Source organism: Lissotriton vulgaris, chromosome 2_1, assembly GCF_964263255.1.
Source record: "Lissotriton vulgaris chromosome 2_1, aLisVul1.2, whole genome shotgun sequence".
Taxonomy (NCBI): domain Eukaryota; kingdom Metazoa; phylum Chordata; class Amphibia; order Caudata; family Salamandridae; genus Lissotriton; species Lissotriton vulgaris.
Window position 1 is genome coordinate 181,923,749 of NC_141687.1, and position 27,259 is coordinate 181,951,007.

The window sequence follows — 27,259 nt, forward strand, 5'->3', positions numbered from 1 at the left end:
CATAGGCCTTACCTCGTACTGCAGACAATGGATTCCTCAATATGCATTTCTAGCTAAACCACTCATTCAGTTAACGACACAGGAGGCAGCGACTTCGACTGCCCTCCCTTGGACTCAGGAACACACACAAGCTTTTGAAGAATTAAAGAAAGCCTTATGCCAAGCACCAGTTTTAGCGACACCATGTTACAGCAAACCGTTTACACTTTTTGTTACAGAACGTGATGGTACAGCGTTGTCTGTCCTCACTCAAGATCAAGCAGGTTCACATAAGCCTTGCGCTTATTTTTCTAGTACATTGGATTCAGTAGCCCAGGCACTCCCTGCATGCTTAAAGTCAGTAGCAGCAACAGCGTTAGCAATCAGACAGAGCGATTCAATTGTTTTAGGTCATCAGTTAACAGTACAAGTACCACACTCTGTAGAGGTTTTGTTAAACAAAACCCAAACTCAGCACTTGACTATAGCACGACTGACAGGTTATGAATTAACGCTATTCCAGCCACACATAGAAATCAGACGCTGCAGCATCCTGAACCCAGCAACACTGTTACCTACAATTATGACAGATTCAGCCCCGCATGATTGTATAGAGATCATTAATGCAGTAACAAAGCCACGACGAGACTTAACCGATGTCCCACTGACAAATCAAGACCTGACACTTTATGTGGACGGTTCATGCATGAGAACAAATACAGGAGAGTTAGTGGCCGCATATGCAGTGACCACTGAAACCGAAGTTAAAGAAACACATCGTATTGACACACTGTCTGCTCAAGCAGCAGAGCTCATCGCTCTGACCCGAGCTTGTATTCTAGCCAAGAACAGAAATGTTAACATATATACAGATTCCCGTTATGCATTCGGAGTTGTGCACGACTTCGGAGTCCTCTGGCAAGAACGAGGTTTCCTGACCTCTCATGGGGCCAAGATACAACATGGTCCCCTCATTCAAGCACTGCTAGAAGCAATACATTTGCCCTCGGGCATATCAGTCATGAAGTGTAAAGCACATACTAAAGTTACAGATTCTGTTTCCCAGGGTAACGACCTGGCAGACCAGACAGCAAAACATACAGCACTGACTCACACCCAGATTACTGATGTGACAAAGACAATAGTACCGACAAAGTGTATGGCAGTCAAGGATCCCGCTCTAGATGTAATTGACATTCAGGCACATGCTACCCCAGATGAAATAAAGAAATGGACTGAACTAGGAGGGATCCAGACAGATCAAGGTTGGATGACGAAGGGAAAATCTACATGGTTTCTCCCTGACTCTATGGTTCAAGTCATGATTAATACAGCACATAGCCCGGCACATCTAGGAGAGAAAGCGATGTTAGACAGTTTACAAAATCTCTGGAGCAATAAACACTTACGAGCAGCAGCAAAACAGAAAGTGCGTACTTGCATGATCTGTTGTCAGTTCAATCCAGGTAAAAGCGTCCCTGTAGAGCAAGGTGGATTTCATCCTCCCGATCACCCTTTTGAAGTCCTCCAGATGGATTATATCCAGATGAACAGTTGTCGAGGATTCAAGTATGTCCTTGTAATTGTTTGTGCTCTGTCCCGTTGGACCGAAGCTTACCCAGTATCAGATTACACTGCTCCAACCACTGCCCGGCAGTTGGTTCGTGAATTCTTCCCACGGTACGGTTTGCCCCGTGTCGTGTACTCAGATAACGGACAGCCATTCTCGTCCGAGTTAATGAAGCAGGTTTCTTTACTGTTAGGTTACCAGTGGAAATTCCATTGTGTCCGACATCCTGAAGCAGCAGGCCTTGTAGAAAGGCATAACCAGACACTAAAAATACGTCTTGCAAAGATATGTCAGGAGAAAGGGGTCGACTGGATAGTCGCCCTGCCCGTGGCACTATTCTACATGAGGATGGTCGCCCACTCGAGATCAGGGCTATCCCCGTACGAAGTGGTTTTTGGCAGACCACCGAATATGTGGGGGACGCCCATTCCGAAGAAAATCACTGATGTTGATTGTAATATGTTGACAGATTACCTTGCCTCCTTGATGTCTGCACTCCAATCATGTCGTTCACAGGTTGCCGCAGCCTTCCCTGACAACACTGATGTAAAGCCGCATGAGGTCCGTCCTGGGGACCTGGTACTCGTCCGGAATTTCGACCGGAAAAATCCGCTGGAGCCCCGCTGGAAATCTCCGAAGACCGTCCTTCTCACCACGAGGACCGCTGTGAAGATTGAGGGGAGAAAGGGGTGGGTCCACACGAGTCATGTGAAGAAATTTTGTGGACTGAAACCTGATCGAGACTCGTCCACCCCCACCAAAGACTGTGTTGAGGAAAAAGACTTTACAGTATCCGAACGAGAAAAAACTCCCCAAGAAGAATACCGTATGAAACTCCGATCTAGCAAGTCAGACAGTTTAATTGTTTAAGTCCTCCCCTAGGTGAATCGGTTAAATAGTTTCTGACATGTATCCCCTAGATCGAGATAGAGAGAGAGAGAGACAAGTTAAAAAAGGTGCATATTGTAAATCACTTCGTAGTCACTGTATAGTGACCCTATTAATCATGTTTATTCTAAGTATTTTAGTTATTGTTGCCAGCTTTCTGCTACCTATCTACTGGCCTATCTTCAAGCGTGAACAATCTGTTTACAATGTCTCTGCTGAACACACTTTTAGTGAACTACCTGCACACGAACTCTCTTACAGACTTGCGCTGCGCAACAATACATTCATTAGTATGTTACACCACTCCCATCAGACGAACAATGCTACAGATTGCTGGATATGTGGCCGACTCCCTCCCTACCAGAATTACAAGGGAGCTCTGCCCCTCTTTCCGTACCCGTTCACTCACAATGGCTCCTGTGGGGCATGGTTTAAAAATTATTAATTCCTTAGATCCTGATATTGCTGTTTTCGATGGGGGCTGGGTTTGGGGAAACTTGAACTTAGTCCTGCTCAACGTCTGTTACCCTGATAAGGAGGGACTCCCTACTCGAATAGGAACTGACCTAGAAAATGAAGTGTATGGATTAGGTAACTACACAATTAGTCTTATGATCCTTACTGTCGAATCCGAAGCTGCTCCAGTTCTGCCCCATATGCTAGTATTACCAGTCACTGGTGAATTATGTGTCCGAAAGAAAGGTTCAGTACACTTAGGTCATAGTAAATGCACTACTGTGGTCGAATTCAGTGACCATGGTAAATCGTCCTTTAAAGCTATCAGCCATTCCTATTTTGTTTGTGGTCATACCGCATACATACGTTTGCCTCCAGATTGGGATGGTACCTGTTATATTGCATTCCTTCTGCCACCTGTTTTTCTGGCTCCCCCTGATTATCATAGAAATACGAATCTAGTAAAGAATAGACCCAGAAGAGATATTCCACTTGTCGACTACACAGAAACGGCATGGGAACAGTACACTGATTTTAATAAAGGATTCTTTTTCTTTTTAGGACCTGTCCAAAACAGTAAATTAATACGTAGATTAACTAGAACACTTGAAGCTGTAGTACATGAAACTGCCTCCGCCTTAGGTAACTTAACGGAGGAGCAATCTGCTATGCGGGTTGTTGTCCTTCAAAATCGTCTTGTTATTGACGTCATCTTGGCAGATAGAGGTGGAGCCTGTAAGGTCATCGGGTCAAGTTGCTGCGTTTTCATTCCACAAAATGCACCATCTGTCTATCAAGCTATTACCCGTCTGCATAAAATTGCAAATCAGATACATCAGAATCCAGGCACCTGGACTTGGTCCGGTTGGTTCTGGACAACGTTAACAGCCTGGGGATGGAAGATCCTATCCTTCCTAGGTTTCGGCCTGGTCATAGTATTCAGCTGCTGCCTGTGCCTACAGTGTGGGCCGGCGATATGTGGACTGTGTGCCACATCATGCATTGAACATTCCAGTTTCCTCTCAAACAGCCAAAGAAAGAAAGATGAACAAATAATGTTACAAGAACAGACTGATCGATTCATGAGGATTGATATATCATGAAGGGTCCGTAGGGAACAAGGAGGGAATGAGGAAATATAAAATTTTATGGTCAAGTTATGTTCCCTAGCGCGTACCCCACCGTCTCCATGTACGAGTTAAAGTGCATGTAACTTCCCTCCTGTACCAGCTATGAAGACGCAAATACATTTGCGTCCAACGTTAACATGTCCTCTTTCAGACCCACCATGAATGGGTTAAATGGTCCGTTCCTAAGTATGCCATGCCAACGTCCTTTTGTAACGTACTTTTATGTTTTTCAGCTCTGGCTGAGTAGGCCCTGAATTTCTGCCACCGAGCCTCTTTTCTGGATTCTGACTCGAAGGGCCTCTGCCCAGGCTGCCTCTGTACCCGTGAACTCTGACTTACTTTCAGCGCGGCCCCTCGCGCTCAGCTCAGCCTGCTGCCTGCCAAAATCGACTATAACCTTCGAGTTATCTGTTCCGCTCCCCGAAAATACATTCCTGCCTGCTAGTTTCAGTAAACATTCCTCCCAGCTGCAGAGCCAAAGGGCCGGCCTGTCTATGTGCAAGTAATTCAAGTAATTCATAGCCCTTGTTGCCATGCTCCCATAGAAGGCCCGTGCCCCCACGCTTCTCATACAGACACTCAGGCGCCTATACACGCACTCACAGCAAGTATAGAATAGCTTCTGCCCTAGAGACCTTTCCGCCCAGATAGCCTAGTTCCTAAATATCAGATACCAGATATGATAGAAGCACAAGTTGATCTGACATGCCAGACTTCTGTCTCTTTCGGTCAGTGCAAATGTCAAGTCCCCTGCACCCACCAGCTTCACGTCAGTCACACGTCATGCAGCTGCGCGCGCATCCAAGCTTCCGATTTCTGCTGACATTGCAACATTCCTGTTAGTGCCACCCCTTTTGTGACACTTACCTGTGATGTTTCTAGAACACACCTCTAGTTCACGCCTCTTGATTACGCACATGTACCACGTGTATACTGTTATCTTGTCTTCTCTCAGCTGTTACGCCTTCTATACTGTTTCCAATGGTGTAAAATAAGTATATAAGCTATGTACTGTTATTAAAATGTAGCGCTCTATCCCTTCTGACACCCCTGTGGTGGTCAGAACATGATATCCTGGCCATGACCATTCCTTTTTAAGGAATAAAACCCCTAAGAACTCTAACACCACGGACTCTGTCTCTTTCTTCCGATTTTGAGTTATTATTGATCAAGTACTTACCTGCATAGAAATTAAGAGAGTAAATTAATTATTTACGTCAGGTTTTTATGGATGTCTCCTGGCTGATGTGTGCCTCTCGCCCCGTTTGGCGGTTCTGCCTCTATTTGTTCTTCTTGCAGCTCGTCATGATTTCTTTTAGGATATTTTGCAGTCCTGTGTTGATGCTCCCAGCCTGGGGAGCTCAAGGCCCTAGATTGTGTACAGGCTTCCCCCTGTAATGTGCTCTGCTGAACTTCCTCATCCTCGCTAAAGTTTGCCCAACTATTTGTGGGTCCTCCCAATGGGTATTCTGTTGACTTTGATCCTCCCCTGACACGGAGTGTTCTTCCCGTGTCATCTTGGCCTTGGTTACCTGTTTGAAGTTAAAAATGGGGAAAAGTGACCTTGAGCTGTTTTTGTTCTCTGTAGCACCAGAAGTTGATATTGCTCGTAATATTTGTCTTCTTTTGGCTTTGGCTTTCTTCAGTTGTTTCTTCAGCTTTTTCTTCGCCCTTCTTGACAGAGGTGCTTCTGCCCCAGCCACTACTCCATCCACCTTCTCCGCAGGGGAAGCAACATCGTGTGAAACATCGATAGTTGTGTCAAGTGGTAGGGCCTCGGAGTCCCCGTTCCCTTGTGTTTCTGTGATGTTTTCATAGCTTGGCCCTGCTGGTGGCTCCTTGGATACGCGGCTTTCTGCTGGGAAATAGTTGGTAATTTCTGGTGGCGCGGTCCTCACAGCTGATGTCTTTGGGATTTATTGTTCTAAAAAGAACATGTCCCTTGGCAAATGCCAGCATGTCCTTTAATACTTCTGGTAGCCCTAACCATTTTCCTAAGATGGCGGCACAGGAGCTAGTGTATGCTGCGTTGGCATTATGGACTTCAAGTGACGCCTCTAGTTTTGCCAGCTTGTCGTCTTGGCGCACCAGGTGCTGAGCCATTGACTGCAGTAAATCAATTTGTACTTCCATCTTTGTAGACTCCCATAGCAACGCCCTAGCCATTGTGTCCTGTACTTCTCTTATTGCTGACAGATTTAACCCTCTGTTAGGAGCGTTCTCAAGTCAGCGGTCCTTCCAGGATTTATTGGCGTTGCATCCAGTGTTCGTTCGATGGACTGTTCAAATTTGTGCAGGAATGAGGTAGTTAAGACCTCTATTCCTGAGGAAGTTGTCTTCTGATTTACTCAGGGTGTCGCTGTTGGGTCCGTTCCCTTGCATGTGCTCATTGGGGGATTAGCCGCGGCCACCTCATTATGCTCATCATCCTCTTCCTCTGTGGGCCACTGATTGATATCAGCTGTGATCCATATTGGGCTTTTCGCCCGGGCAGTGGCCTTAAGACTGGTCTCAGGTCTCCCAGATGTCTGTGTGGTGGCAGGCTCACAGGAATAGTGCGCCCTCTGACCCTTGTTGGTCTTTGGGGTTCCTGATAGTTTGGAGACGGTCTCTGTCTCCATTTGCCCCTCGTCCAAGACTGTTGGACCACTGGAGGCCTGGAAGAAGTGAGTGATGAGTCCTTAGGGGAGGATGTTACCGTCGGTTAGTTCCTGAGATTGTTGGGTAGTTATACTCCCTGTTATCCTTCTTTGTGCAGGACCTGCGGGGTCAACCTCCACCTCCACCTTCATACCTGGCCGTGTCTTTTTAAGCATCATCTTTAAGCGCCGGCGTCTGGGGCTGTGGAGGATTCTATTCAGTACTTATGGACCCAATGGTTAATGTGTGTCAGCTGTACTTGGTTTGAAAGACTAGCTCAGCGAACACCAACCAAGACTACAGCACCCAGAATGCATTAAGTCGGCACATTGATGCCCGAGTCTGGAAGCGGGGTTTGTGGTAATGTTGAGTAGACTGTGTCTTTATATTTGCAGTTTTATGAAACACTTGGCAAGGGAGTACAAGAGTCAAAGTGCCGGTACAAGGCCTCTATAAAGTCTCTATAAGCTGCTATGACACCCGGAGTCAGCGACCCCTCTAGCAAAATCTCCCGTTGGATATTCAGGCTGTATAAGCTATTGTGTATTGTTTTATCTACGGAGTCCCTTGGCACTGTTGATCTCCTACCTGGGCGATGCCTGCTGCTAAAGGTGCGGTATTAGTAATCTCCCATTTCTGCCCGAAATGGCCTCGCGGCTCCTGCCACGTCTGGGGCTACTCGCTGCTCCTGCCGTGTTGCAAAGATGGCCTCGGGGCTCCTGCCGCGTCTGGAGCTACTCGCGGCTCCTGCCGCGTTGCAAAGATGACCTCGCGGCTCCTGCCGCGTCTGGGGCCACTCACGGCTGCTGCCGTGTTGCAAAGATGGCCTTGCGGCTGCTGCCGCATCCGGGACTACTCGCGGCTCCTGCCGTGTTGCAAAGATGGCCTTGCGACTCCTGCCGCGTCTGGAGCTACTCGCGGCTCCTGGCGAGTTGCAAAGATGGCCTCGCAGCCCATGCCGTGTCTGGGGCTACTCGCGGCTCCTGCCGCGTTGCAAAGATGGCCTTGCGACTCCTGCCGCGTCTGGAGCTACTCGCGGCTCCTGGCGAGTTGCAAAGATGGCCTCGCAGCCCATGCCGTGTCTGGGGCTACTCGCGGCTCCTGCCGCGTTGCAAAGATGGCCTCGCGGCTCCTGCCGCGTCCGGAGCAACTCGCGACTCCTGCCGCGTTGCAAAGATGGCCTTGCAGCTCCTTCCGCGTCTGGAGCTACCCGCGGCTCCTGGCGCATTGCCAAAATGCCCCCGAGGCTCCTGTGTTTTTAGGGAATGGCCCCCGGCCGTGATTTGATAGTACTCTGGCCCGCGGCTCTCAGCTCCACTACTGCCTCGACTCCTCAGGGCAGTCAAACATGCACAGCAGCCAATTGCCATTGCAGGCTGCGTGCCGTGGTGCAGAGAAAAGTGACGATATGACCTGGCCAACCTCCTGTGTGCCATGCCTGCAGACACTGCTTGCAGTGTAGGTAAGCCATCAGGCAATATACTACATGTGTAGAAATATCTCCATGAACAGATATGCCCCTGTGTGTCTAAATTGATTCTAGATAATGCAAGTGGACAGGGAAGCCATTCTGAGTGCATGTGCTGGACACTGGTGTTTACGAGTTTCCTAGCTACAAGATGGCCTCACTGAAGCTAGAGATATTTGGTATCCAGCATTTCATATTAATAAGCCCACACTGATTCCAGTGATGGATTTATTAATACATGCACTCAGAGGGCACCTTAGAGGTACCCCCCTGAAAACCAACCGACTACCTGTGTACTGTCTGGCTGGTGTAGACCAGTCTGCCACCACAGGCAGGTTTCTGACCCCTGCAGGTGACATCCCGCTCTCTCTATGGGCAGAAAGAATGTCTGCTGTGGCTGCAGGTGTTGTCACCTCCTCCTAGCAGGTTAGCTAGTAATCAGCAAATCAAGGCAGCAGGCTTCAAAGGCCTCTGCTGCCTTTGTTTTACAACCCAAGACTTCCCCAGACAGGGGAAATGTCACACCTTGCCCCGGGCTCATTTGGCACCAGGATAGGCAGGGAAAATTAGCTAGTCAGGAGGTGTGCCCCCCTCTCAGGCTAATACCACACCTAAGGTGGGCTATCTGAAGTGGATACGATTTTTAGAATTCCGCCATCTTAGTTTTGGTGAAATTAGGCTTTCTGGGTCATGGTTATGCGCACTTCCCACAGGAAGGGGTCCATATAGATGGTGTAGACACCCTAAGGGTAAGTAGCCAATTGGCTTCTACTGGCACTCCCTGTAATGCCCCTATATTGAATATTTAGGTGGCACCCCTGACACCAGCAACTCAGATTCAATGGATCAAGAAGATAGGACAAAGAAGAGCAGCAAGAAAACAGAGAACTGAAAACTGCTGTAAATTTTTGCCGCCAAACCCTGCTTACCTGCACTAAGTCTCTACAATCATGACCAGCAACACGTCCTGCTGCTGACAAGCTTCAGAGAACCCCGGCAGACTGCTAGCCCTACGTAAATTACCAGGCAGTCTCCCTTGGAGTAGGGAGCTACTCCCCTGCAGTCCGCAGGCACCCAATAGCAAAGTCTGGTTCAAAGAGTTGCTTCTCACCTCTGCTCCTGAAGGTCAAATCTGCTCCACTACCAAGTTAGATGACACTAGGGCTAACCGGAGCCGCTCAGGACCAATACCCGGGTCCTGGACCCCTTGCAGAAAGCCAAGACAATGAGAGTCCAATCTGGACTCCAACGACACTGAGCAGCCATCAGGGGACGTTAGCACTGCGGAAACCCACTTTGAGGGGGCCCAGCTATCCTGATGTTGTACCCTCAACCTGCGAGACTGACGACCTTGTTGCTCTGCACCCGACCCCCCCCCCCAGCTGGGGTGCCCATGAACTGACTGCTCTCTGGTCCCCCAGACCCTTTTGACCCAAGCTCTTCATTGGGAGCGCTCAAACTTGTTCCTTAGACCCCCTCTGCAGCCTGCTTCTGGGTGCCTCCCTTTGCTCCCCTTCGCCTTACCGGCACAGCACCCACAGCTACCAACGTGAACGGCACCTCTACACCCAGACGGCCCAAAGCAGAAACTGTTGCTAGTACTTTGAACCTTGGCCCTTACAACCATAGGCACCAAAGGAGACTCTCATAAGCCAACCATAAATACCTGTATACTATCTATGCCTTTTCTCCCTTAGGAAAGCATTGTGGGTAAAAGCGCATTTAAGTAACTATTTTACTTACCTACAAAATTCTATAGTTAAAAAAGTCCATACTTGCTGTCGAAGTTATTGATATTCAATATTTATTTAAAATACAACTTATTTGTCTCCACCATGTCATGTCATTATTTTTATTTTTTGATGTCTATTAATAAAAAGAAATATAAAAATAATTTTAAAAAAATACGACTTATTTTTCTAAATTCATCTCAGATGTATTATTGAGTGTGTGTGTCATTTATTGCCCCTGTGTGTGTCAAGAAATACTTAGTATTACCCTCTGACACTCCTAACTGCTCGCCAACACTACCGTAAAAGACAGCATTTGGGATATCAATTGTGCCTCTGTAAACCAATTGGGGTTGCCTGGACTCTTTACACAGTATACTTTGTTTTGGTCCATTATATAAAGAGCCAGCTTCCTTCACCCTCCCACTTGCAGTTAGGCTCAACCCCTCTCCTTCTCAAATACAAACCCTTCTCAAAACATATCTGTTCATTTTTCACCTGTTGTCTTTTATGTCAGTTTAGCAGTTTAGTGCCTCAGGCCCATGGTCGTTATTGTGCAATATTTAGAATGGCATAGAGGTTGTTGAGGAAGGTACCTGTGATGATGTGTGTTAGAGGTGTTTTTTTGAGAGGTTGTTCTGTGATGGTGGTTTTTGATGGGGGCTGGGGTTGTCATCAGAAATCTTGAAAGCTAGGCAAAATGTGTGTATTTGTTGAATGAAGCCTAGCTGATTGTCCACAAAGAGGAATATAGTTTCTTTAGGGCTTTCCTCCTCAAGACGTGTGCTTACATATACTCCTTCTCTGCGTGATAACGAACTAACAGTGACACAATTTGCTCCTGAGTGCAGGAGTGAATTCCCAAGACCACCAAGAAGAGAAATAAGTGCTTAAAATGTTCTTTCTTCAGTCAGTAATGCATGGCAGTTTTGTTCCCTGTCTTGACCAGCATCTTTTTTTTATTTTACTTTAAAAGCAATGCCCTGAACAGATAAGGCAGCCCTAGATGCCCTTTGTGGAAATGTTTCTCTTTTATGATCCTCAGCACATTTTAAACTTCAAAAAATAACTCCTCAATTGTTTAAAAAAAAATATTCAATATGTATTTGCATAACAAGTGTTAATTACACATAAAAGATACAAAGATGTGCATGTAGTTATCATTGCATTTAGTACACGTGCATCAAGGATTATAACAGGAAAATGACAGGCACCAAAACAGAGCAAAACTCTCAACTTAACATTTAATCAAGAAGGTTTGCATCATTAAATGAAAAATACAATACATCTATGGTAAAAAGTTGACCAATGGTAACACCCAGCTAATTAGTTACGGTTTAGACAGGCAATAATGCAGTTGTATAGTATACTCAATCCTTTTAAGAGTTCCACTACCCCACCATGTTTATAGCTTCATTCCTGCTATTTTTGGCCTTCAGCGCTGTCAATTGCCCATCACTATGGCAAATACAGAGTTTAGCTGGATGCTTGCCTGGATTTCTGATGGGATCTTTACACCATAAAATAAATCAATCAATCAATCATTGCATTTATATAGCGCACTACTTACCCAGAGGGTCTCAAGGCACTGGGGGAGAGGGATCTGCTACTGCTCGAACAACCAGGTCTTGAGTTGCTTCCTGAAGGCGAGGTGGTCCTGGGTCAGGCGGAGGTGGGTGGGGAGGGAGTTCCATGTCTTGGCGGCGAGGTAGGAGAAGGACCGTCCCCCTGTGGTGGCTCTACGGATGCGGGGGACGGCGGCGAGGGCGTGGCTGGTCGATCGAAGCTGGCGTTTGGGAGCGTAGAAGTTGAGGCGGCTGTTGAGGTATCCTGGGCCTTGGCGGTGTAGGGCTTTGTGTGCGTGGGCGAGGAGACGGAAGGTGATTCTCTTGTTGACCGGGAGCCAGTGCAGGTCTCTCAGGTGTCCGGAGATGTGGCTGCGACGGTGGATGTCCAGGATGAGTCGTGCTGAGGCGTTCTGGATCCGCTGGAGTCTCTTCTGGAGTTTGGCGGTGGTTCCGGCGTAGAGGGTGTTGCCGTAGTCCAGACGGCTGGTGACGAGGGCCTGGGTGACCGTCTTCCTGGTCTCGGTGGGGATCCACCGGAAGATCTTACGTAGCATGCGCAGGATGTTGAAGCACGACGAGGAGACGGCGTTGACTTGTCTGGTCATGGAGAGGGAGGAGTCCAGGATGAAGCCCAGGTTGCGTGCGTGGTCTGTTTGTTTGGGTGCGCTGCGGGGGGCCACCAGGAGTCGTCCCAGGCAGAGGACGAAGATCCCAGGATGAGGACTTCCGTCTTATCTGAGTTCAGTTTCAGGCGGCTGTTCTTCATCCATTCGGCTACCTCTTTCATCCCTTCGTGAAGGTTGGCTCTGGCGGTGGCGGGGTCGTTGGTAAGGGAGAGGATCAGCTGGGTGCCGTCGGCGTAGGAGATGATGTTGAGGTTGTGCTGGCGTGCGATGTCTGCGAGGGGGCTCATGTAGATGTTGAAGAGGTTGGACTGAGCGAGGAGCCTTGAGGGACGCCGCAGATGACTTCGGTGGCTTCAGATCTGAACGGAGGGAGGCGGACTCTCTGTGTCCTTCCGGCGAGGAAGGAGATGATCCAATCCAGTGCCTTCTCCTGGACTCCGACATTGCTGAGGCGTTGTACTAGGGTACGATGGCAGACAGTGTCGAAGGCCGCGGAGAGGTCGAGGAGGATGAGGGCCGCTGTTTCTCTGTTGTCGAGCAGCGCTCGGATGTCATCGGTGACTGCGATCAGGGCGGTCTCGGTGCTGTGGTTGGCCCAGAAGCCAGACTGCGAGGGGTCCAGGGATCCGTTCGTCTCGAGGAAGGCGGCCAGCTGCTTGTTGACGGTCTTCTCGATGACTTTTGCAGGAAACTGGAGCAGCGAGATGGGGCGGTAGTTTTTGAGGTCGGTGGGGTCAGCCGATGGCTTCTTGAGTAGAGCGCTGAGTTATAAAGTAACTGATGGGCATTAAGAACTAGGAACTCTTCAATATGCATGTGCTACCAGTGCTGATAACATAATTTTTGAATTGTAAACAGAAGGGATTCAATGGACACCCTGTATCTAGAACAGGCATTGGGAAAAGGATCTAGCTAAAGCAGCTTAATCCATGCATTGTCAGATTAAAGAAGTGTTTAAGACTCATCACCTCTTCTCTTTCCAGCTGTATAATCGACATAGAGAATATCTAAGCAGTCTGGTGGGCACCGACTTTGAAATGGTGAGTGTTTAATTTGCATCAATGGGATCATCCAGCATTTATTGTAATGGTCAACTAAGTGTCAAATGGTGTATGTCAAAAATTGAATATATGCCCATATATTGCTACATCACAATTTAATCGACACGTGTATTGTTAAACATGTATTGCTATCACCGTTTGCCACTTACTTGTAAATCCTATTGTCATGTACAATTTAATATAAATGCATTATTTTCAACAACAAAAAAAGACAAAAACATGTATTGCTGCTCACTTTATATGTTGGTTTTGTAATGTGCTAGTCTGAAGCCTTTGGCCACGCCATTGGTAATGTATCCCAGCAAATGTAGAGAAGAAAACCGATGACCACAGCTCCCCACAAGGTGTGTACAGGCTATCTTTATGATATACATTTTCCAGGGGAGTCACGTATGCCGTACCATTTCAGCCATCGGCATTTTTGCTTTGACCCCATGGAATACCACCTCACTCGGACAGTGGCCCACTTCAGTCTTTCTGGTAAAGTTCCTCTCCAACGTTAAACTTGCCTCCTCTGCCTTCGAGCATGCGCTTGACATGCTAGCTCTCAGGACATTATAGAAATAATGACATTCATTTATAATGTGGACTTTCGCAAGTTGGTGACTTACAGAGTTAGAGAAATACGTATTTGTTTCTGGACCCAGCAGCCTCACATGTTGCAAAGACAGTGGCTAGCTGCCCTCCTCCCTGGCCACGCAATAGCAGATTTTGTCCTGTGCAAAGCACCATAATATTCTCAAGTATATAGACCGTGTACAGAACAAGCTGTGCCCTGAGAGCAGCTCCTGGTAGGATGTCACATCCTGTGTATAAAGTGCATCATAACACAGACTGCAAACGGAGTGGGACATTTTACTCCCAATTTTCCAGCGTAGGGGAAATCTCCTAATCTTATCTGTTTCTTTTGAGTTTGGAAACGATATCACCCATCCCACAATGTCTTACTAATGATTACTTGTGTATGAGGGCAATATACTGCTTACATCTACCAATCACCCAACTATGAGCGTTCTTAAAGCTATCAGAAGTCCCTGCTTCAGCATCATTCCAAACCAGTGATTTTTCACTATTTGTTGAAAGCAGGAGTCCCAGACGCGCACTCAACGTTATGCCAAGTAGGGACACCGTTTCTGATAGCCCTGCTCACCCCATAGTAGCTTGGCACAAGCAGACAGGCCAATCTCCAAAGCACGAGTGTGAGTATGTGCAACCACACTCACAGCAACCCACTGGTGACACCACAAATTGATTCCACACGAGTTTGATAAAACGAGTATAAACTTTATATAAAAAGATATACGATCAGACCACACAATACAAAAGCCAACATATAATAAAGGGTAATATTGTTCCGGCTGGCAGGTAGGTTGAAATCCAAACCAATGCTTTCAAAATGCTAGGCTGGTCGCAATGCTAGAATCATGTTGCAATTGATAAACAATAGTGCGCTGCGTAACAATACAATCCTGTGCTAGGCAAATGAGAAATAATACAATGTGTAACGTTACACCCCTGTACCTTGCAATGGGAGAAATAATGCAATGCGTACCGCTACAGTCATGTACTTTGCAATTAAGGAATAATGCAATGCGTAGCTACAATCATGTACTTTGCAATGAAGAAATAATGCAATGCATACCGCTACAATCCTGTACTTTGCAATGTAGAAATAATGCAATGCGTAGAGCTACAATTGTGTACTTCATTATGCAGAAATAATGTCAGGCGTCATAAGACAGTTCGTTAGCAACAATATTGGCAATGTGTATTACGACAGTCAGCCTCTTCCATGACAATTACCCCCAACACGTATCAACGATGACATAAAGTACAGCTTCTCACTCTGGCCCCAGTACTGCCACTGCTTTGTTCAGAACGGACCCCAATCTGAAGTACAGGCTCACGTCGCCAGAAGGACTGAGAGGCAGAGAGAGTGTCCCTCCAAGCCCGCACCCTGCCCAGGCAGTGATCCACGTTACCTGGGGGCGCGATCCCACTCTCCACCTTCAGTGAACTGGGCCTTCCGTGCAGAACTTTCTTAATGGGCCTCAGCTGCTTGGCCTGGCAGCTCATCTTCTCCGGGGCTGCCGGTCCGGGCCGCAACTGTTGGGAAGGTCTCAGGGGGCCGCAAGGCACATGTACCCCACACCTCTGAGATTACGTTACACCGGGTGCACGTTCACCACAGGACCATCCGGGTCTCCTCTGGCAGGAAGCCACACACACAACGCTGATGGAATTTCACGTCGACTCCGAGTGCACGTCCACCAGGCACTCCTTCCTGCGGTCTCAATTGGCACAAAGACACGTTCAAAGCAATGCAGAGCCTCACTTTCTTTCGGTGCACATGATGATCAGCCGATCACCTCCACAGTCCCAGGTTGCACCAAAGCACGCACACTGCTTCACTGAGAATTACTCCAACTCTGGTTGCCCGATATCCAGGCGCTCTTAACCAACGCCTTCGGCCGCACCCCGACACGCTCACCGTGTCCGAGCCTCACTTCTCCTCCGGTGCACTGGATGACCAGGCACTCTTCACAAGCGCCTCCGGTGCACCCCAACACACACCCTGCACGTCTGAGACTCACTCCAATTCTGATGAACACGTTCACCAGGCGCTCCTCACCAACACCTTCAAGACACCACAACATGCACCCGGCACGTCCGAGTCTCACTTCTCTTCCGTGTGTCCAAGATCACAGGGCACACTTTCTGAGGTTCGGCCACCACATGCGCCCACCGTGTCGTTTGAAACTTCTCCGGAAACATGTATGTTCCTGTGTTCCCAAACAGGGAGCCAGCTCACCTCGGGCCCTTGGGGTAACAAGACACAGCACAAAGCACAGTCTTCTTCAAGCGGTGTGGCCCAGTGCACAAAGCACAGTCCCAACAGCCTCGTCTTTGGTTAAAACAGCAAACTGCAGACCAGCCCCAGATCACGAGGCAAGGGTCGGTCCCTCCCAGCAGTCTCTTCAGTTGATCCTTTCTTAGCAGTGGTTCATCTTGACCACGAAATGGGTCGAAGCCTTGGCAGTCTCAATCCATTTCTATTCCAACGTTCAGGGGTCTCAGCTCTCATAGTTATACCCCTAAATGTCTTTGAAGTTCGTTGAGCTCAGGGGTCCTTGACCCCTGCCCAAATCAGTTCTGGGTGTCTCCCTCCCAGTGTCACCTTTCTCCCTTTGATACTGGGGTCTGGATTCTTAATCAATCAGCAGGAGAAAGGTAAATTATTTTATAGCCACAACCAAGGCCTCATCACCTCCTGGGACTTCTCCTCTGCCTACTCTCCAGATACAGGCCAGCTTGTGCCATCTCAACCCCTCCCTGGGTCAAGACCTCCCCCAGCTCCTCTCACCTCTCAGATCCAGACATTAAATCCACATTCAGCAGAGACACACAGAAATGCTTGAAGCACAAAACGCAGCCACTTTCTAAAAGAGTGGTTTCTGAACACACAGTGGCAAAACCACTTTCATAGAAAGATGTGTTATGACACTGTGAGTTCATACATACTAAACTTCACCTCTCCATTTTAAACTTTGGGAAACTAGGCTAACAAACACAATACCCAGTCTCCCCCATTCTGTCCTATGTGCAGGATGGCCTTTCACCAGTGAAAAACGAAATGGAGTATTTTTCACTGTCAGGACATAGCACACACCTCAGTATATGTCCTGCCTTTTACTTACACTGCACCCTGCCCAGGAGTTAGCCGGGACCTGCCACAGGGGTGCCCACTGTGTATGTAAAAGGGAAAGTCAGGGCTGACAAGTAGGAGCACTTGTCAGGACAACATGCTAACTTAGCACTCTGCATGCAGGCCTGAGTTCCCTTCTCCATGCACCTTTGCATTACTAGCCATGACACACATAGTGCACATCATTAGGGACTTTACAAGTAAGGCAAACATACCAATCATGGCCAACTAATTACCATTACACTTTACATAGGGAACACTTGTACTTTGACAGTGATCAGCAGTAGCAAATTACCCAAAGCATCTAAATTGCCAACTTTATGTCAGGAAAATGGTCTAGGGAGAATGCAAAAAGTTTAGGGAACTTTATCCAAAAAGGCCAAGTCCTACACTATTCCATATAGCTATTGCCACAGTCGTATCACAGTCACATTTTCTGCTCCATTCCTTACAGTTCTGCACACACTCTGGTTTCTTTCACTGTTTCCTTCCGCGCTGTCAAGAGCCAGAGCTTTAACATTGGTCTACGTTGTCCTCTAACCAAGTAGTGTACATTAATACTATAACTCCTCGACGGTTAATTTCAACTGTAAAATGATTATAACATTGTATTTTTGTTATTGCCTGTTCTGTTTACTTCCTGGAATGCCATCATCTTTCCCACCCCTCTCCACCATCACCCTCTCATAGACCCACCCATTGCTCAAATCTCCCATTAAACATTCACTGTTAACCTATTATTCATTTTCTACTAGGAATAGAAATAGAAGATATGGATTATGGTTCATGAATTGGTTTTTCTATGCTTCTGTCCTCTTCACTACAGTGTTACTTGCTTTTATTGTGACTCATTATGTCGGTACGGGGTCCGTTGTTAAGTTTTAGTTTCATATTCATTGTTTCGTTTTCTGTTTAAGAACTATCCCACATTGTCCCAGAGTCCAATTTAGTGGGATCAAATGCCTTTATTTTTAACCTGTGTTCCCTGCACCGCCATGTCTTTACTTGTAGATGCTAGTTCTGTGCCATTTACTTACATATGCTACAACCCTTTACAAGGAATTACTCCACCAACGCCAAATAGAGGAAATTGTGGCCACAGTTTTATTTTCGATGTGATGAATAGTTTCATCCAGGCCTAAATACTGGTATACATATACTCAAAAATATTGTTATTACAGGCATTAATAAAATAGGATACGTTCATAGATTTAGCTTAATTAAAACAATGCAAAAAAATTTTGCCTCATTACATGTGGCGCACACATGTATGACGCACAAGTACTTTAACAAAATCTTAAAAATAGCAATAGAGAGTAGGCAACCAGGAGGTGATGTAATGCCATCTATTCTCTAGCAGTTAAGAACATTCAAGCGACACATGCTCAGTGGTTTCTGCCGGCCTCAAATAGAGCCTTCATCGATAGTCATCCAATGTTGCGTCATGCCATCCTCTTCCAAATACCGAAAATAGCATAAACAGCCCCTCAAATCAGGTCAATGGGCGTCGAACTGTGGTAACCCACACACAAGGTGTATGTTCAAAAACTAAAACTCAAGACTTCAGTCCAATATACACCAACATTGTATAATCACATTTGGATAGTTTTCTTACAGAGTTGATTAAATTAAACTCAGTCTTTCATGCTGTTATTCAAAGTGGTCCACAGTGTGCCTTCTCAAAAGACCCTATTTGAATATAGCTGGGTCCAAACTGAGGAGGCATGGTGTACAAAGTATAATGGACTGCAGTGCAGCCCGAGTAATCATCTGAGATTAATTCAAGCTTTCCTTCCATCACTTTTCATATAGTGTAGTAGTGTACTAATTGGGGCGGGTATACCCAGATGTAGGTCCCGTACACACTGTGTCACTGGAACTAAGCTACACCTGGTTTTCCCAGTGATCCACTATATTTAAGCAGCCACTCCATGACTGAGCCATGGACTACCTAGCCATTCAAAAACTGTCGTTGCTAACCAATCTTTAGTCAACAAGCCAAGATAATTATTTTTCTAGACTATCTTGAATAGCAAACTCATGTAACACCAAGCATATTTTTACTGCTTAATCATGTTATCTTTATCTTACGTTTTCAAGGGTCAGTCTCAATCTTTTCCTGAAACAATACCCTTCCCAGCAATTTAGTTGTCGTTGTAGTCTGAAGGGTGGATGAATTAAAATGAGCTTATCATACATGTAAAAAAACTCCTACATATTGATGCTGCTGATTTTGGGGTTGAATCCAGTGATAGCTAGTCATTTGGAATTTCGCCAATAAGAGATTGAATAAAAGTGGGGTACGGAAAACCCCTAGCCCTCTAGCCCTTGGGTAGTAGGCACTTTTTCAATGTAGTGATATTACAAAACGGGCTTGGGTAAATATGATCTAGAACAGTGGTTCACTGTGGATAGATTGCAAGCAATACCCTAAAATGATGTCTAAATTAAAGTTTTTTTCTGCCAATGCTATTTGTTTATTGCATTCAAAGAAATGATTTTATTAATAGTCTGATTGGTTTTGGGTCCTCATCAAGATAGATCACTTATCCAGCAGTGAAGGACAGTTCCCTAGCATTTCTCATTCTGGGCTCTATAATATTAATTTGGATAGCATGCTAACAGTGGATGGGAAATTGGAAAGTGTGCATTATGGGGTAATTTTTAGGTCTCGTCCTCATCCAGCGCATGTGCTGCTCTGGCCGAGACATTTAGTAGCTGCTTTGAGAAGTGCTAATTTGCGGGCGATCAGCTTGCTAGAACGCGAACAAGCACGAGCGACGTGCACAGCACTTTTCGCGTCACGCACGCATGCACCACTCACATTTTTTTTTTCACACACACAACTCCTGGCTGGGTCGCGCAGCCAATGACAATGGCCTCATATTGTTTCTGTTTTCATGCTAGATAATCGCGCAAATAGGCCCAGCATGATAAACATTAAGATCGCGCAGTATTAGCCGCATGTGATCCCTTTGTGCATTCGTAATCACTTTTGAGACGTTCTGCGCATGTGCAGTCCATTATTTAAAGTCCGATTCCATACTCGTTTAAGGCCGCATTTATCGAGGGACGCGGAGCACTTTGCAGGACGCTATTGTCACTTTGGTGAGTTTTCTGCATGGGACTGAGTAGGGATTTCTTGCCCCCTTTTTAACTTGGACAGTAACTTAATGGGTATTTTGCCACCTTTAACACTGTGCGATGCCGTAACCAGCAGTAATTATGTTATTATTCTGTCCGTGTAACATTTTGTGACAGTCGTGTGGTGTTCTTACAGGCCAAAAAGACGCGTGCACCACTCACGGTTTTTTCTTTCACACACACAACTCAACTTGGCCGGGTCGCGCGGCCAATGCTTGTTACAATCAATTAACAAATCCAAGCAGACTGCTTAGAGAGGGCCACTGCACACCAGACACAAACGTTCCTGCTCAAGATCCCATGAATAATAAATATATGCCTCCCAGCCTTCGGAAGAGGCATTACAGTGTTATTGCTTTAATTTTGCTCTTCCTTTCCACACTTGAAAAACTCTATACTCACACTTTATAATTAATTCCCCTGGGCAGGCGGCACACCGTTTTCCGGAGCTGTGGCCTCCAGATTAAGGTCTAACACCTTTGAAAATACTCCTCCTTGCCTCCGAGTCTCCCCCGATCGAGCTATTGACTCAGGAACGGCGCTATGGCATTGAAGCAATGCCAATGAGGCTAATGTCCCTTGTTGTGAGACAAACTAACTGTCGATCGGTGAAGTAGTTCGGTTGACCAGTGTATTCAATTGTTTATGTAATGTTTGAGAAGAAAATATGCATTTTTTTAAAATCATTGTTGTGGTGTAGATGTTGTTATGTATACATGCAACTCAAAGGTATGCACACACTGAGAAAGACAGTCATTTTTTTGCTTTTTGTATCATTCCGCATAAATTGATTTTTTTCTCAGTGAGTGTAGTATGACTCATGGCCAGAATTTAAAGAAAAAACAGGCAGCGCAGAGCTCCTTGAAAATACAGAAGTGTAAAGGTAAGAACCAATGATAGCATTAACGACTATTAATTAGCTTTGGTCCTTGCCCATATACAAAGTTTCTTATTATTGATTAGATTACTAATCTTTTCAAATAGCAATCTGCACAGATGGAAATCTTTTCGATGCAACATATATGCTTATATGCACAAGTCACATAGTTGAAACAATATGCATATTTATTAAAAGGTAAGGACATCGCACGTTTCATTAGGAACAAGCATTGGCATAGCCAATAGGTCTCGCTTTTGGGACCTTCTAATTGTTTAGTTATGCAGCACAATATCCTTGGTACAACCACATCAACTTTTGCGTGGCTAAACACTTATAAGGTCCCAAAGGCGAGACCTATTGGCTATGCCAATGCTTGTTGAAACAAGTGAAAGGTGCTAAATGGTGCAGTGTAGGCTAAGTGTACATTTCTGGAATATCTCTTGAACTACTTACTTATCAAAAACCTTTTAAAGTGATCACTAGTAACCTTTTTGACGGTACCATATGGCTATGATGAATAAATCACCTTTTTAGTTAGCTCCTCCTCAATTGCAGTTCATTAAATACATCCTCTGAGAAATCCTCAATGCTACTGTCCCATTTAAGGAGATGGTCTTTAAATCCTACCATGTTTTGACCAGTGTCCTTAGAAATGTACTATTTCCTAGTAAATTTCCCAAATATTCTCTGAGAATAGCCTTCAAAACTCATGTAAATAACTAATTAATTGGTTTGAAAAGCCATTGTAACTCGACGTGATCTGTGGTTCTGTTAAATAGAGAAAGATTTTCCATGTGATTAGATTATTGCATTTACTATCATTCTAATTAGGAAAACTTAAATTCCATCATTAAAATGCCTTTGTTTGTATTACAAGTTTATAATTCATTTTCCAATCATTTTGCCAGTATGAATTTGGTTGAAGTTTGGTTGTTGATAATTTCCTTCAAAAGATTGTTGATCCTTAATCTAGAGGATAGCCAGCTCTTGGGGTAATGTTGTGCATGCGCTGGTCTGGCCGAGACATTTAGTAGCGGCTTTGAGAAGTGCTACTTTGCGGGCGATCAGCTTGCTAGAACGGCACAGGCGTGCATGACGTGCCCAGCCCTTTTTTACGTCGCGCGCGCACGTTCGCACCACTAGAGTTTTTTTTTTTTTCTCTTTCACACACACAACTCCCAGCCGGGTCGCACAGCCAATGACAATGGCCTAATATTGTTTCTATTTTCATGCTAGATAATCGCGCAATAGGCCCAGCATGATACCTTGGTAATATGTAAATTGCTTATTCACACATCGGGCATATTGTGTGTTTGTACTGCATCCTCCTCCCCATAATAGGCGGCACTTAGTTTTAATCTTGTCATGACTTGCTGGATCATGACCACTTGCAAGTTGTGCATGCGTTTCTAGTAGTAGGCACCCTTTTAGGTTAACTATTTATATCACTGGCCGTCATGATATGAGGAGTTATTGTCATCTTAATTCCATGGGTCACGAATCTTTGAGGGTCTTGGTTGTGCTTGAAACTGTATGTCCTTTAAGACGGCTTCATTATAGGTGTGGATAGTATTTTCTTCTTTTGCAGCAAGCACTTTCGCAACTCGCTGTCTACAGTAGTGACCAATCCCTTATTCTCCGTTGGTGATAGCAGTTGCTTTATCAACACTGCGATATCGGCATTATCCCATTACTCGGTTTCATATATGTAGGATATTACATTTATAATTATCATCACAATGTGGAATTCCTTTTCTGTTCGGCAATGTGTACATATCACAATTTAATATTTTCTACCAACACACTGCATTTTAATATCTGAATTGGTGGATATATCCTTTTTTTGCATATGTTTTTTGTTATTTGTGTGAAGGTAGCTGCGGAATCTGCATATCACATTGCTTCTTTTTATGAATCTTTCCCCTCTTTTGTGTGACAAGCATCACACTAAGACCGCAAAGTATTAGCCGCATGTGATCCCTTTGTGCATTCGTAATCACTTTTGAGACGTTCTGCGCATGTGCAGTTCATTATTTAAAGTCCGATTCAATACTCGTTTAAGGCCGCATTTATCGAGGGACGCAGAGCACTTTGCAGGACGCTATTGTCACGTTGGTGAGTTTTCGGCATGGGACTGAGTAGGGATTTCTTGCCCCCCTTTTAACTAGGACAATAACTTAATGGTTATCCAGTATTTGGGTGTCTTTCATAGATTCACATGCCTGAATCATTCCCCGTCGCCGAGACGGGAGCCTCCGGTACATAAAAAGTAATGTCCTATAGACATACATAGAGAAAATAGGCCTAAGGGCCTCGCCTTAGTAGCCTTTCCTCGTCCTTATGTAAAAAAGGACCAAACTCTCACAGTCAGCCAATCAGCTCCGACCTCCCTCTAGAACCTTCCTGGGAGGAGCCTCAGTCCCTCAGATTTTCTACCGCACGTTGTGCTAGGGAGTCTCCAGCCTGAGCTCTCCTCAGGTTTTCTTCGAAATCATCGAACTTTCTTTGAAAGTGCTTCTTGGATCTCAATTCTTCAATAGACTGATTCACTACACTGTTCTTACAGTACGTGTTTCCCTTTCACTGCCTTATTTCATGTCGGAATCGCAGAAAAAGGCCTCCATGTCGGAATCACAGAAAAAGGCCTCTTCCATGTCGGAATCACAGAAGAAACCCCTTTTCAAGGCCTGCTCTTCATGTGGGAAGAAACGGATCCATGCGGATGATAAGCACGATATGTGCTTGTATTGCCTGTACCCAGACCACGTCTCGGACAAATGCAGGATATGCAGAGCCTTCCCTAAAAAGACTGTGAAGGACAGAGAAGCTCGTCTTCTCGTATGGCTCGACAGGCTTAAGGACAGAGACACTCTGGAATCTTCCGAAGGCAGTGTTTCCAAGTCCTCAGAAGTCTCTAAAAAGAGGCCCAGGGTAGCTTCCCCTGGCCACGCAGACACTCCTCCTAAGAAGGCACACAAGAAGTCTTCAGAGGCAAAATCTACGACGTCTTCAGTGTCTGTTCGAGACGATCAAACTTTTAAAAAGCCTGCTCCGTCAACTGCCAGACATGCCCAGAGGACTACCTCGGTCACGACCACAGTGTCGACGACGTCGGCGTCGTCGCCCTCAGCAACGACAACAACGACTACATCCTCGTCCTCAGGTAGACCTGTTTCCTCTATCACTCTACTGAAATCGTCGTCAAAGACGAAGACCTTCTCGACGGCGGAGTCCCCGCCAACGACGTCAGTGTTGACGAGCCCATCGTCGTCAAAGTCACTGCCGAAGGACCCACCATCGACAACGAAGACGTTGACGGGAGGCTCAAACACTAAGACGTCGACGAAGGAGTCGACGACGAAGACGCCGGTTACAACGGCAATGTCGACGAAGGCGCAGATGACGGGCTCACCGTCGACGGGTGCATCGCCGACGACAACGTCGACGTCGAAATCGTCGTCCACGACAAAAGTGCCGTCAACTTCCCCGCCCTCGGACAGGTCTTCGTCGACGGCGGTGTCGTCGCCGGCAAAGAAGAAGGCTCCGTCGACGAGCGAATCGTCGACGGAAATGGCACTGACAGCACCCTGGAAGAAATCCAAACTGGTTGAAGTATCAGCCCTCTCGTTAACGCCGTCAACGGCGCCCTCGACTGCAGCAGGCTTACAGGCCACGTCTGGCAAAACCGCCAAACCGCAGATTACCCCGGAAGCAACGTCTCCGAGCAGAGTAGAAATGCAGCCACCTCCGGAACTCTTCCAAAGTGAGGAGTCTGAAGAGGATAACCACCCGGGTCCCGCTACCTCTATCTCGGACCTTAACGTCAAATGCCAAAGTACTGATGAAGAGCATGAGGAGTTCAGCTACCAGGAACACTCCGTCCACACTAGTGTCCGCACGGAGGTCACCCCAATGATATGCCTGCCGGCAACTCTGGTCAATGACCTACGGTACCTTGTACAAGATTACAAACAACGCTTCCCAGATGCGGACAGTGCGAATCAGACGCCTGTCACACATACACCGGCGTCCGCCCCAAATCAACCTCCCGCTCAAAACAACCGCGAACAGTTCCGACCTCAGGTGAGACCCCGTGACAAGGTCCAACCTCAGGCGGAGGAATCCTCAGAGGAGGAAGAGGAGGAAGAAGAACTGGAGGAAGGAGAGGTCCACGACGTCCACTCGGACCAGCATGACGAAGATGGCTATGGAGCGTCATCCCCAGCTTCGTCGTCTCCAGCTTCGCCACACCCTCGCCAAGCAGACTCGGTGCCTGTGGACATTGGTGGCTTCCACAAACTGGTGGACAGGGCGGCTAAAAGATTCCATATGGTCGTGGAATCGACTGAAACGGAATGCTTTTTGCACGACTTCAAGGAGCAGAACCAAAAGTCAGCTAAATCAGTTCCGATTATTGAGTTCCTATGGGAGCAAGGCAAGAAATTGATGCTAACGCCCGCTTCTGTGCCCGCGGTGGTGCCACGCCTGGACAAGAAATATAAGGCCCCGATTGCGGCGGCGGCTTGCCTCAACGGCCACCCCAAACCGGATTCTGTGGTTACTCAAGCGGCCCAGAAACACTCCCGCAACCCGTCCTCCCCGCTGTCCGCGCCTCCTGACAAGGAAGGCAGAAAACTGGACACGATTGGTAAAAGGTTCACGACTACGTCAGCCATGTCAATCAAAGTGGCCAACTCCATTGCCCTGCTGGGACGTTACAATCGTCAGCTCTGGGAGGACATAGCCCCTTACGTACAAGAACTGCCCGACGCGGTCCAGGGCGAAGTCAAGGCTCTCCTTGTGGAAGGTCAAAATTCGGCTGCAGAGATCATCGACTGTGCTATAGATGCAGCCATGACTGGGTTCCGTCAGCTCGCTGGAGCTGCTGTTCTGCGCCGTCAGGGCTGGCTGAAAGCTACATCTTTCCGCCAGGAGGTTCAATCGAAGGTGCTGGACATGCCTTTCGACGGCCAGCATCTTTTTGGAGAAAAAATCGATGAGGCACTACAGGCCATAAAGAAGGACACAGATACCGCCAGGGCACTGGGCACGTTGCAGTCACGAAACCAGTCCTTTCGAGGCAACCGCTCCAGAGGTCAGTCCTCCTATAGGGGTTCTTATCAGAACAGGTCCTCGTATTCATACAATAACAGAAATCAATACCAGCACAAGCAGCAACAAGGTCGGCAATCTTCTTATGGCAGATCTACCTTCAGAGGCAAAAATCCCAAGAGGGGCGCTGGCGGCCGCCAGTGACAACTTACTCAAGCCAGTCCTACAACCCTCTCCATCCTTTCAAATTGGAGGAAAACTGACCCAATTTCCTCAACAATTGGCACCAGATAACCACGGACCGGTGGGTCCTGCAAATGATATGATTCTGACATTCTCTCGAATTCACCAACATCCCCCCCAATACACCTCCCCAGGGACGGGCGCACAAGCACCTACGCCTCCTTCTCCAAGAACTGTCTGTCATGCTACACAAAGGAGCCATCGAACGGGTTCCAGCATCCTTAAAGGGGAAAGGATTTTATTCCCACTTCTTCCTGGTGCGACAAAAGGAAGACAAGTGGAGGCCCATCTTGGACCTCCGGGCGCTCAACACCTTCCTACGGAGCCAATCATTCAGGATGGTAACAATCCAGGAAATCCTGGGCGCACTGGAAAAGGGAGATTTCATGACTTCCCTGGATCTCCAGGACGCCTACTACCACATCCCCATCCTCAAGCGTCACAGAAAGTTCCTGAGGTTCGAGGTGGCTGGCCGACATTATCAGTTCAGAGTCCTACCGTTCGGCCTCAAATCCGCGCCGCGGATTTTCACGAAGTGCCTTGCACCGGTGGCGGCTTTTCTACGTCAGCTGGGTCACCAAGTCTTCCCCTACCTGGACGACTGGCTGGTAAAAGCACCCTCACCCGAAGGCGCAGCCGAGTCCTCCATAGCCTGCACCACTCTTTTTCAGAAGCTGGGATTGACCCTCAATCTCAGAAAGTCCTGCATTACACCTACGACAAAGATTACCTTCCTTGGGGCTACTTTGGACACAGTGTGCGCAAAAGCCTTCCCCTCGAAGGAAAGGACGGACAAGATATTGTCCCTAGCCACGGCTGTGGCAGCAAAAACAAACCTCAAAGTCCGGACTTACACCTCCCTACTCGGAATGATGTCTTCCTGCATACTCCTCATCCCTCACTGCAGGCTCAGGATGCGCCCCTTGCAGGAAGCTCTCACGAGACAATGGACTCAAAGTACTGGCTCGTTCGAAGACATCGTAAGGATAACGCTGAAAATTTCCAGAGGGCTACAATGGTGGAGGCATCGGAAAAATCTAACGACAGGCCTGCCGTTTCTTCTTCCAGCCGGCACCTCTGGTAATCACGATGGATGCCTCCCTGGAGGGCTGGGGCGC

General features: G+C 47.0%; 1 protein-coding gene across 2 annotated transcripts in view; it reads left to right on the forward strand.

The window, feature by feature from the left end:
* Positions 1-27,259, forward strand: part of MKS1 (MKS transition zone complex subunit 1) — a 341,489-nt gene that overhangs the window by 192,825 nt on the left and 121,405 nt on the right. For both annotated transcript variants that reach the window (XM_086954701.1, XM_086954702.1), the window contains exon 9: positions 13,039-13,095. In XM_086954701.1, coding sequence (XP_086810827.1) covers positions 13,039-13,095 — 57 coding nt within the window. The remainder of the gene's footprint in view (positions 1-13,038; positions 13,096-27,259) is intronic.